This window comes from Sinocyclocheilus grahami, unplaced genomic scaffold (genome assembly GCF_001515645.1).
Source record: "Sinocyclocheilus grahami isolate Dianchi unplaced genomic scaffold, SAMN03320097.WGS_v1.1 scaffold343.1, whole genome shotgun sequence".
Taxonomy (NCBI): Eukaryota; Metazoa; Chordata; class Actinopteri; order Cypriniformes; family Cyprinidae; genus Sinocyclocheilus; species Sinocyclocheilus grahami.
Window position 1 is genome coordinate 1,429,664 of NW_015505522.1, and position 11,071 is coordinate 1,440,734.

Consider the following 11,071-nt stretch of genomic DNA (forward strand, 5'->3'; position numbering starts at 1 on the left):
ATGGGAGAGTAAAATTTTTTTAAAACGTACACCGTTCAAACTAGGCTGCTTATGTTGAAGTGTTTGGGATGTGGCTTTTAATGATGAGACCTTTTTTGTAATCAGGCTCTCAAAAAGTATATAACAATTTGGATATAGATTTATCGGCCAACATATCGGTTATCGGCTTTCAAAAATAAAGAATAATCGGTTATCGGTATCGGCCAAAATTTTCATATCGGTGCATCCCTAGTAAAAAGGACACCTTAAAATAAAGTGTTACTTCTACTCCTTTCAAAAGTAATATTATTACTTTCTGGCAACAGTAATTACTAACTAGTTACACTACTAGTTACTGCACAAAGTATTATCATTATACTACACTAGTTACTGCCCAACACTGGTTCTGAGTGGTGCAAATCTGACTGTCTGATCATTTAAACATCATCCAGTAACACAGATAAGAGCGAGATCACAGGAGCAGCCAGTGATGTGGTCGATGAGTGGCGACGGCTTCAACGCCATGTGTTTCTCGTTAATTCACAGACCAGGATACACTAGAGAGTGCTGACGCTGTGGCTAAGTAGGTTAGTCACCCATCCTGTTAACCTCTGTCTCAAAAGACAAGGAAACCAAGCACACAATAATACGCAGGTGACAACAGAAAGTACTACAGAAAGCTTTCCTGATCAAAGTAACAGGCTGTCTGCTAGTGATCAGTTCAATGGCTTTACATATAATAATATTCTTAAATAACTAGTTTTTTAAATACAATAGGTTTATTTAACATGTATAAATAACATATTTTGTTGTTTGATTAACATTAATGACAGACTTGTACTTAATTAGGCTGCTGTCCCTTTAAAACCCAATGCACGGATTGTAATTACTGACACATATTCACCCACCTGTTTATGTTCACTTAAGCCATAGCAGAAACTGTATTTATGTGAGCTACTTCACACGATGGATATTTTGACAACTGTGTGTGCGTTTGACAATTCAGGCACAAGATGAACTGATGGCGCAAGTTATTTGGAAAAAAAAAAAGTAATTTTGTTCTAGATGAGCTTGGTTAACTTTAATTAGGCTGTTTTGGCTTAATGGAACACTTGCTCTGATCACCCAGCCGTAAAGAAATTTTGAAATACGAGACAAAACATGATTTTGTCAAAATCAGGACTCAAAAATTAGAGCGAAATACGGGACTGTCCCAGGAAAAACGGGACGTCTGGTCACCCTACATCATTCAGACCTGTCCTTTATGGTATTTGCCCCTCATAAACACACAACCAGAGCACAAGAACAGGAACTATGAATTCTGGGACACATGCTGAGTTTGTCCCACAAGAGTCTGCGCTGCACTACCCACTACTGGGGTCAGCCAACGCCCCCAGCACCCCGAATTAGTGCCGGGCCAGACCTACTGGAGCCTCAGCAGCCACATGGGGCGGCACACATGGGTGTGATCACACGGCCTAATCCCGCTCCCATCTGATACCCATCTACCAGCAGCACGACTGCCACAGCTGGGTACGGCCCAACACACACACACACTACACTCACACTCACACTTTCACTCTCACACTCACACACTCTCTCACTCACACACACACACACACACACACACACACACACTACACTCACACTCACACTTTCACTCTCACACACACACACACACACACACACACACACACACACACACACACACGTTATCACAGAGGTTTAAGACTCTTCGTTTCCACTGAAACCTTGCTCAAAACAAGTGCGAGATGTCACAAATCAGTGGGAATCTACGGTGAAATGATTTAACAGAACGGCAGCGTGACGGAAAACGGAGCAACTCACAAATGACTGCTCTGAACTCATCTAGCACACATCAACTGAGTCAATAGCACGCAGGAATCAAACATTGTCCTAATTAGATGAAGCCGATGTAAAATGGGATGAACTTTACAACATAACAGTATTGAATATACACAAGCCTACTATTAAAACCGGGTTTTTGGTCTGTTTGCATTGAATGGTATGGCTGAAAATATTGATTTCTCCATTTGAATCAATCTTCATTTTGAGATATTTTCTTAAATTCCAAGATCAAGCTTTTGGTCAGTTTTCAACAGATACATGAACAAAACTTCACTTACATTATTTGTAGCTCACCAGCAAATAATCTCAATAAGCTTTGTGCTCTGTTACTTCTGACATGAAACAAAGCCTCAGCTTTCAAATCTGCTGGAAGAAAAACTGCGGAAAGACGCCAATAACTTGCACTTGCAATCAATGTCAGGTAACATTAAAAGCCATTCAATGTCCTAGCAAAATACTTCTAGAGAGGAACATTTTGTTAAATATATGCAATATATTATATATTCATCATATCTTCACTTAAACTGTTGATTCTGTATTACTGTTTTTATTATTGTAATTATAGTATTTTTTTTATTATTATTATATTATATTATATAAATTTTTGTATTCCTCACTTGAGCTCAAGGAGGTTCTTGTGTGCGTTTCTGTTTGTTAATAAGTGAAAATCAATTAAAAAAAAGAAAGAAAAAAAAAGAAAAGTTTATGACAGTTTATATTTTAACACCAAATTGGATTAGAAACATAATTCTATTATTAAATATAAAAACTAATATGAAAAAAAAAAATCAACATTTAATTTAAATATTTTTATACAATGTTGTTGTTAATCACATCTACAAATAAATAGCAATTAAATTTAACCTTTAATATCAATGTACTGACAGGGTACTGTATAGTTTACAGCTTAAGTTCAGAGATTGTGACTGACAAGCATATATATATATATATATATACACTGATATCAAATGAAAATTGAATGGAATCAAGAGTTTGTGAATCAGAATCAAACTGATTCACAAAATCTGTATCAATCTCCAGCCCTACAGTGAACATCACTGCCATGATTTCATCATTAAACAATGTGACCGTCACGGTTCAGCAGCACTTTCAATGGCCAGACTCTGGTGTCACTCCAGGCTCCTCCCACCCCACGGGCAACTTCACACACCTGGGTGAGACCGAGCCGTCACAGGGTCCACTACACAAAACACCTGCTCACGTCACATGCGTCACTGGCTGTGTCGCGACTGTCATCGATGACTGTCAGAAGCCTATGGTTGCCTTGAGGTGGGGATTTTCTTTCACTTTTACTGCGCTTTAGTCAAGACGAGTGGCGGGTTGATTCATTAAGAGAAAGCCTTGACGACAAGACTTACAGTAGCATAAACACCGATATGAAATATGTGCCTAATGAAAATTCAGAACGCTGATTTAAAGAAGTAGGAGTTTTCAAATAAATCCTTCTTTGCTTTTGATTCATCTGTGTTTCTTCATCAAAGCTCATTTTCCTGCACTTTATTATTCAGCCAAAAATGCACATTCTGTCATCATTTTACTCAGCCTCAGGTTGTTCCAAACCTGTACGAGTTTCTTTCTTCTGCTGAACACAAAACAAGATATTTTGAAGAATGTTGGGAAGCAAAGTTGCCGGTAGCCATTCACTTACATTGTATTTTTTTTCCAATGGTTACAAGCAAAGATATTGTGAAGAATGTGGGTAAGCAAACATTTTCTGATCCCTATTGACATTGACTGGACCCATTGACCATATTATTTTATTTTCATAATTTCCATGGAAGTCAATGGCTACCAGCAACTGTTTGGAAAATATTTGGGAAAATTTAGGTATTTTTAAGAAGATACTTCCATGGTATTTTATGTCCATACTATGGACGTCAGTGGCTACCAGCAAAGATATTTTGTAGATATTTTGAAGAATGTGGGTAAGCAAACAGTTGCTGATCTTCCACGGTATTTTATTTCCTTACTATGGAAGTCAATGGCTGCCGTCAACTGTTTGGTTACCAGCATTCTTCAAAATATCTTCTTTTGTGTTCAACAGAAGATAGAGACTCGTACAGGTGTGAGGGTGAGTAAATGATGACATTTTTCATTTTGGGTGAACCATCCCTTAAAAGGTGAAGTGCCTCAAGTCTTCACCAAATACAATCACAAAATTAGTTTTCGGACGGGAAAATTGGTTGAATCAATTCTCAGAACAAATTAACTGTTGAACAAGCTACTTTAACTGTCCAGACACTATTACAGCTGCGACATCTGCCGCACACCTCGATAAAAGTCTTTTCTATTCGAGAAGAATTTGCTCGACAGTTCTGGCTTGAGTTCTGATCTTGCGTCGACATGTTGGAGTAGGGCGATGAGACAGTTTTAAACACCTGTCCCTCTCTCTCGCAGCGGAACAGACACGACCGCACCAATAATTACAGCTATAAACACCTGAGGGGATCCGACGGGTTTTGATAATTTCCCAAATATTTCCGGCTCCATAAATAGCTGTGCAGATTCGTCCGCAGGCGCTCGCTTCAAAGACCGCTCAAAGAGGTTCTCTTATCAATGTGTGTATTTCAACACGATTTGGTTTTCTTAAACACGAATTAGATGGCAGTGATCGCACCCTGCTTTCTTCGCAGTAGTGAAGTGTGTTGAATATGCCTTCGGTTTTCCAAGGCGAGAAGCCTTCCAGCGGCCCATTGTGTCCTTACTGAAGTGGCAGAATGGGTTAAAGAGCTTTTTTCTTAAAGAGGGTGTAATCCGGTGTCTGTTACTTATCGCTGTCAGTCAGAGAGCTGCTCTGGATGGATTATGACACAAAGCCCACGTTCTTCTATTGTGTACTCAAAGACTAAAGGCGGCTTGAACCATGAGCTCATGTCGATCGGGGCTTGTTCGAGAACGCAGGCCCCGCTTTAACTTCAATCAATCGCTTGGTCTTTGGGAATGAAATACACTTGGAGTTTGAATGATAAACATATAAAGGATCCCCAATTACTGTGTAAAATCAACAGCTTAGCTGTGCATTGTGGGTAAAGAGATGTTCTTTTCACGCCTCGGAGTTTGAATGCAGTGCACGACTATAATCTATACTTTCCACTTTTTAGGGACTAAGCACAGTTCTTGAATTTGGACGATTTTATGGTTTCCGTTCAGCTGGGATGTTTGAAAATAGCATTACGTGATTGTAAAGTACTAAAAAAATCTCTGATTGTGACCACCGATCAGGCCGTGTCCCGTTAGACATCTCTGACCCTCGAGGAGCTCGGGAACGCTCACATTCACTGAGCAGCATTGAAGTTAAAAGGATAGTTCACCCAAACTTCAAACTTCTATTGACTTAAACACAAAAGAAGATACTTTGAAGAATGTTGGTAACCAAACAGTTGACGGTAGCCATTGTGTTAGTATGGAAAAACAATATGGAAGTCAATGGCGACCGGCAAATGCTTTGTTACCAACATTCCTCAAAATATCTTCTTTTGTGTTTAACACGAGAAAGAAACTCATGCAGGTTTTGTACAACTTGAGGGAGAGTAAATGATGACAGAATGTTCAACTATCCATTTAACAAAGACCTGGAAGATACTTCAAAAAGTGAGACATGCTTTCATTTCACGGACATTCAGAGCCATCATCACCGTACCTGCTGATGATGTCCAGTGCATATCCGTATATCTGTGCACTTCACAGTCGACGATGTTGCCGTCCAAAAACCGTTATCTACAGCTCGATTCTATTCATCTCATAGTTTCAATGAAACAACCACTACATGTGCAAGAAACATCTCAAAATATGGCGTTACAGCTGTGCAATTACAACGTTATAAGAGCAGTTTTCAAGAAGGAATGTAACCACTGTACGAGCTAAACCCTGGATTTAGTTACTGTACACACATTTTTCTTTATAAATACACTTACATTCATAATTTCCACACAGTCACAATGCCACCGCGAAACACAAATGACAAATAAGACAATGATGTCATGTAGCATCATCAAAATGTTTTAGATTTGCCCGTAAAATAATGCGCCATTGATTTGCGGTCAAAGGCATCAGTATGCATGCATGCATGCTCACACGCAAATGCATGCACACAATTAGATATTCCTCAATTGTGACGTGTAAACAATGACTTTAAGGCATCATATGACTTAAAGGACCATGTCTGAATATCCACATATTTTAAAACTGCTTTTCTGAATAGCACGTGCATCGCTGTAAGACTTAACAGATCTAAAGTAATGTATGAAAGTCTCCTGAGCTTGAGATTCAAATTGCATTTTGCATCCTTTTCTCAAGTCCTCTCAGGCTGTAGTGTATTTACAGGCCTGTCTCAAACTAACCAGACCTTCAGCACGGTTCACACACACCTGGACACTAGTGATCAAATGCTAGAGGAAGGACAGCAGTGCTGTCAGGAACTTACAGATGGGGAGACGGGCCCGTTCGGTAGATACGGCTCGGGCAGCATCAGGAACGGGTATCCAGAATACGGCGCTTTATACATTCCACCATCTTGATGTCTGGGCACTTGAAGTGAGAAAGCGAGACAGAACAATAAAAGTTGTGAAGTTAGTGAATGTGTAAGGTGCGCAATTACCCCCAAAAAACAAACTTCCGCTATAGCAAAGCCCTCATACGGAACGGTTTAGGTTTGTTGTATTTATAGACTCCCTTGTTAATATATAATGATGATCAATCACAGATCCTCTTCAAAGCAGTTTCAGTTCTAGACTGCAAATAACGGAAACAAGATCAAACAGGCTTGAGATAAAAACTGCTTATTTAATGATGCAGATTTCAGGTTTTCCCCAAGAAAAGTCCATCAGTTACATATCAGACCCAGATGAAAGTTTTTAATTTCCCCAATTAAATTTTTATCAGGCTGCCACAGACACATTCTAACACAGAAAGCTAAAATAAGCAGTATTATTTATTTTACTATATTGTCTGATTTAGTACACGTCCGGGGACATATAGCTACTGTCCCAGAACTAGACCACGCAAAGCCACTGGCACAGATTTGTGTAAATAAAGACACACAAACAAGCAGCGCTTGTAGGTGAAGAGTAAAGCAGAGTAAAAACTCTCCCCTCAAAAACTAAAAACAAAACGTGCATGGTTTGAGGGGAGACTTTACATCATTTTGAGCACTTCTGGGGACTGTGTGTGTGTGTGTGTGTGTGTGCGTGTGTGTGTGTGTGTGTGTGTGAGAGTGTGAGTGTGTGTGTGTGAGAGTGTGTGTGTGTGTGTGTGAGTGTCTGTGTGTGAGAGTGTGAGTGTCTGTGTGTGAGAGTGTGTGTGTGAGAGTGTGAGTGTCTGTGTGTGAGAGTGTGTGTGAGTGTGTGTGTGTGTGTGTGAGTGTGTGTGTGTGAGTGTGTGTGTGTGTGTGAGTGTGTGTGTGTGAGTGTGTGTGTGTGTGTGAGTGTGTGTGTGTGAGTGTGTGTGTGTGTGTGAGTGTGTGTGTGTGAGTGTGTGTGTGTGTGTGAGTGTGTGTGTGTGAGTGTGTGTGTGTGTGTGAGTGTGTGTGTGTGAGTGTGTGTGTGTGTGTGAGTGTGTGTGTGTGAGTGTGTGTGTGTGTGTGAGTGTGTGTGTGTGAGTGTGTGTGTGTGTGTGAGTGTGTGTGTGTGAGTGTGTGTGTGTGTGTGAGTGTGTGTGTGTGAGTGTGTGTGTGTGTGAGGGAGAGAGTGTGTGTGAGAGAGAGAGTGTGTGAGTGAGTGAGTGTGTGTGTGTGTGTGTGTGTGTGTGAGAGAGAGAGTGTGTGTGTGTGTGTGGTCTCACCGTCCAGATGTTCTCGTTTATCAGTGTAGATTCTCTGATCTTCCTGCTGTCCTCTTCTGATCACCTGTTCATCACAAACACACTTTATTTCACGCACACGACCACACATTCACAGCATCTGCACACACACACACACACACACACATGAATGCGCTGACGGGGTCTTACGGCAGAGTTTGAGTTCTGGCTGATCTCGGATTCATTGACCAGAGATGATTTGAGATCAGCCAGGTCGCTCTCCGTAAACGCGCTCTCGCGGATCTTCTCGTGATCTTCTTCATCTTTAAACGGGATCATCTCATCATTCGCCCCGAGATCATCTCCCCCTCCACCGTTCAGCTGCGGCATATTCGAACCAACTTTATTAATGCACTTCTGGTTGTTGTCGTCGCTGTTTTCCGCGCTCAGAAGAGCGTTTGAGACTCGCGCGAGAGAGGAAAAGTTCTTTATGCTGTGACGATCGCCGCGACTTCAAAGTAACAAACAGTCGCGCTTTAGAACAGCGAAGATCAAAGATACCGACGCGTGATTGACAGCTGCGATGAGCCGAGGGGGGGTCCGCTCTTAAAGGAACACGACACTCTTTAGTTTCGGGGCTTTTTGATACAGGACGCACAACCTTAGAAACTATAGTATCCGCACCAAAACTATAAAATAAAATATGTGACCCTGGATCACAAAACAAGTCAAAAGGATCAGTTAAAAAAAAAAAGATTTATACATTATAAATAAATAAGCTTTCCATTGATGTATGGTTTGTTAGGATAGGACAAGATTTGAAAATCTGGAATCTGAGGGTGCAAAAAAATCTAAATATTGAGAAAATCATCTTTAAAGTTGTTCAAATGAAGATCTTAGCAATGCATATTACTAATCAAAAATGAAGTTTTGATATATTTACGGTAGGAAATGTACAAAATATCTTCATGGAACATGATCTTTACTTAATATCCTAATGATTTTTGGCATAAAAGAGAAATGTATAATTGTGACCCATACAATGTATTGTTGGCTATTGCTACAAATATCCCCCAGCGACTTAACACTGCTTTTGTGCTCCAGGGTCACATATCAAAGACTGGATGTTAATGATGACTAATTGAAATGTCTGAATAATTGAGGTAACTGAAAAATACTTTAGACCAGTCTCAATTAAATTTGGAAACTCGCACTGAAATATTGGAGAGTTTAGCGCGTAAATAATTCCGTTAATTGGGAAAAAATGGACCAAGAGGGAACCCATCATCAAGGAGTTTATTGTGTTTTAGCAAACAAGCAATCAGTGTTGGGAAGTAACTAGTTACATGTAACTATATTACATAATTTAAATACAAAATAAATGTAATTGTAATCAGTTACAGTTACTGAGAAAAAATGTGTAATTAAATTACAGTTACTTAGGAAAATGTTAATGATCACAAAGGGGGTTACATCTGATTTTATTTCACACACATCCACATACAGATTTAATTGATTTCTTTCATAACTTGCAGTGACTGCTCTAAAATATGAGACACCAATGTTTCAGAAGCTTAGGACACAGAATAGGACACGTGCGTATTCCATAACTGCTTTATTTCCTACCTGGGTTTATGTATATGCTTTATTTTTTAAGATTAACTATTTTTCCAAGCCATTGTTAGATGCCAGTCTTTCCTGTCATAAAGAAAAACGAGGTGCTGAAGTCTGATTTTGTGGCAGCTGTGCTTTAAAATTAAATGATTATAATCTTAATTCAAGTGATGAAGGGTTTTGAAAGTCTGCGAGTAATCAGTGTTGAGTTCTGTAAGCTTAAACCTGCCAGCTTCACAGGTTTCAACATGATTAACAGTTAAAACATTCATTAGAAATTTAGAAAAGTAATCAAAAAGTAGGCTAATCAAATGGAATCAGTTACATTACTTTAATAAAGTAATTGAAATAGTTACACTACTTATTACATTCTAGATAGGGTAACTTGTAATCTGTAACCTATTACATTTCTAAACTAACCTTCCCAACACTGCAAACAATAAACCATGAAGAAGAGCTCCAGTGTTGAAGTCACAGATAACAGGTTTTTGCATGCATTGGAAAAGTATTTGTCCCAAGTATGCAGTCAACATACTTCGAAAACAACAAGTAAACATACAGTATATATATATATATATATATATATTTATGTATACACACACACAGTGCTGGATAGATAATGCTATTATTGATTCCAAATTACATGACAAAATTGTAGCTGGTAACGTAATCCATTACAGATTTTAGGTAATATAATCAAACTACTTTGATTACTTTTAAATGACTTTTAACCTAACTTGTTTATCACATTGATTTAAACAGGGTAATCTTGTACCATATTGATGTAAAATACAAAGAGAAAGAAAATATATTCCATTTGTTGTTATTAACAATATGAAGTGCATTAAACATTACGTCAAGGTTTCCCAAGCTGGAGCTTATGAAGAAATTATAATAATAATAATAAAATCATTAAATCATAAAAAAGCTATTACATGTTACGGTTACTAATTACCCTTATAGGTTACTACACAAAATAATGGCATACTAATTACATGCACTTGGTTAGAACTGCACATAAAAACAAAGACTGCAATGTAAAGTGTGACATAACTTTCTTAAATGACACACTTGTGGAATTGTTTGTAAATTATTGAGCAATCACCTTCTTGACTTATTTTGTATTTTTCTGCTCTTTTGGTGTTTTGAGTTTTAATTGAAAAAAAATGATGCCTTCCCATGCTGTGCAATAATAATTGAGTCCATTTTCTGCCACGAACTACAGCTGGGAATAAGAATTAAATACAAACAAAAATGTGTCTAGTATTTGCATAAGGCTGCATATTTATACAATATCTTCCATGCATATTAATAAATGGATTAAAAATGGCCTGTTTAATGCATGCAAATCTAAATTATAAATGAGACCTTGTTTATTTGCCTTGATTAAATATAGACAGCTGCTTATCATGGAAGCAGTTTTTCTACATCACTTTCTTAATGATTTCTCAATGTTTTCCTACACTGAGCTCATATTTGCATGCTGTCTGACAGATAGCGCTCTGGTTTTTACTCTTTATTTCAGACTGAATAAGTTGGTTTATGTTCTAGTGCCAGATTTAGGGGCTGTTCCTCAGCTGGCCTAGACCATTTCTTTCTCTTTAGCGTTTGTCTTTTGTGTGACTTGAAATGTCGGAGTGTATTTTACCATTTTCTAAGCCACAGGGGCAGGAAACGCAAAGGTAACACGTTGACTGAGCTACTCTTAGAGAGCAAAAACTGTTGTTACATTTGTGCAATTAACCCTCGTGTTGGCTGAAAATGCTAGTTAATGTTCCTGCATTGGACTAAAATCAACTAACTTTGCTCACAGAGGGTATAACAACTTCCCCCCAAAAAATTGTGATAATTG

The 11,071-nt window shown here is 38.6% G+C and overlaps 1 protein-coding gene across 1 annotated transcript; it reads right to left on the minus strand.

Moving 5' to 3' along the window:
- Positions 1 to 6,280: 6,280 nt before the first annotated feature.
- On the minus strand, positions 6,281 to 8,169 carry LOC107603229 (transcription factor 7-like 2). Its single transcript, XM_016295972.1, has 3 exons — positions 7,816 to 8,169; positions 7,648 to 7,711; positions 6,281 to 6,396 (listed from the first exon to the last, which is right to left on the minus strand). Exons 1-3 carry the CDS (start codon positions 7,993 to 7,995, stop codon positions 6,281 to 6,283), a joined length of 360 nt encoding a protein of 119 aa, XP_016151458.1. The 5' UTR covers positions 7,996 to 8,169.
- Positions 8,170 to 11,071: the final 2,902 nt, after the last annotated feature.

Coding starts and splice junctions, on each gene's coding strand:
- LOC107603229 (XM_016295972.1), bottom strand. CDS start 7,995: ATGCCGCAGCTGAACGGTGGAGGGGGAGATGATCTCGGGGCGAATGAT. Junction 7,712..7,815: donor GCCAGAACTCAAACTCTGCC/GTAAGACCCCGT, acceptor TGTGATGAACAG/GTGATCAGAAGAGGACAGCA. Junction 6,397..7,647: donor TAAACGAGAACATCTGGACG/GTGAGACCACAC, acceptor TCTCACTTCAAG/TGCCCAGACATCAAGATGGT.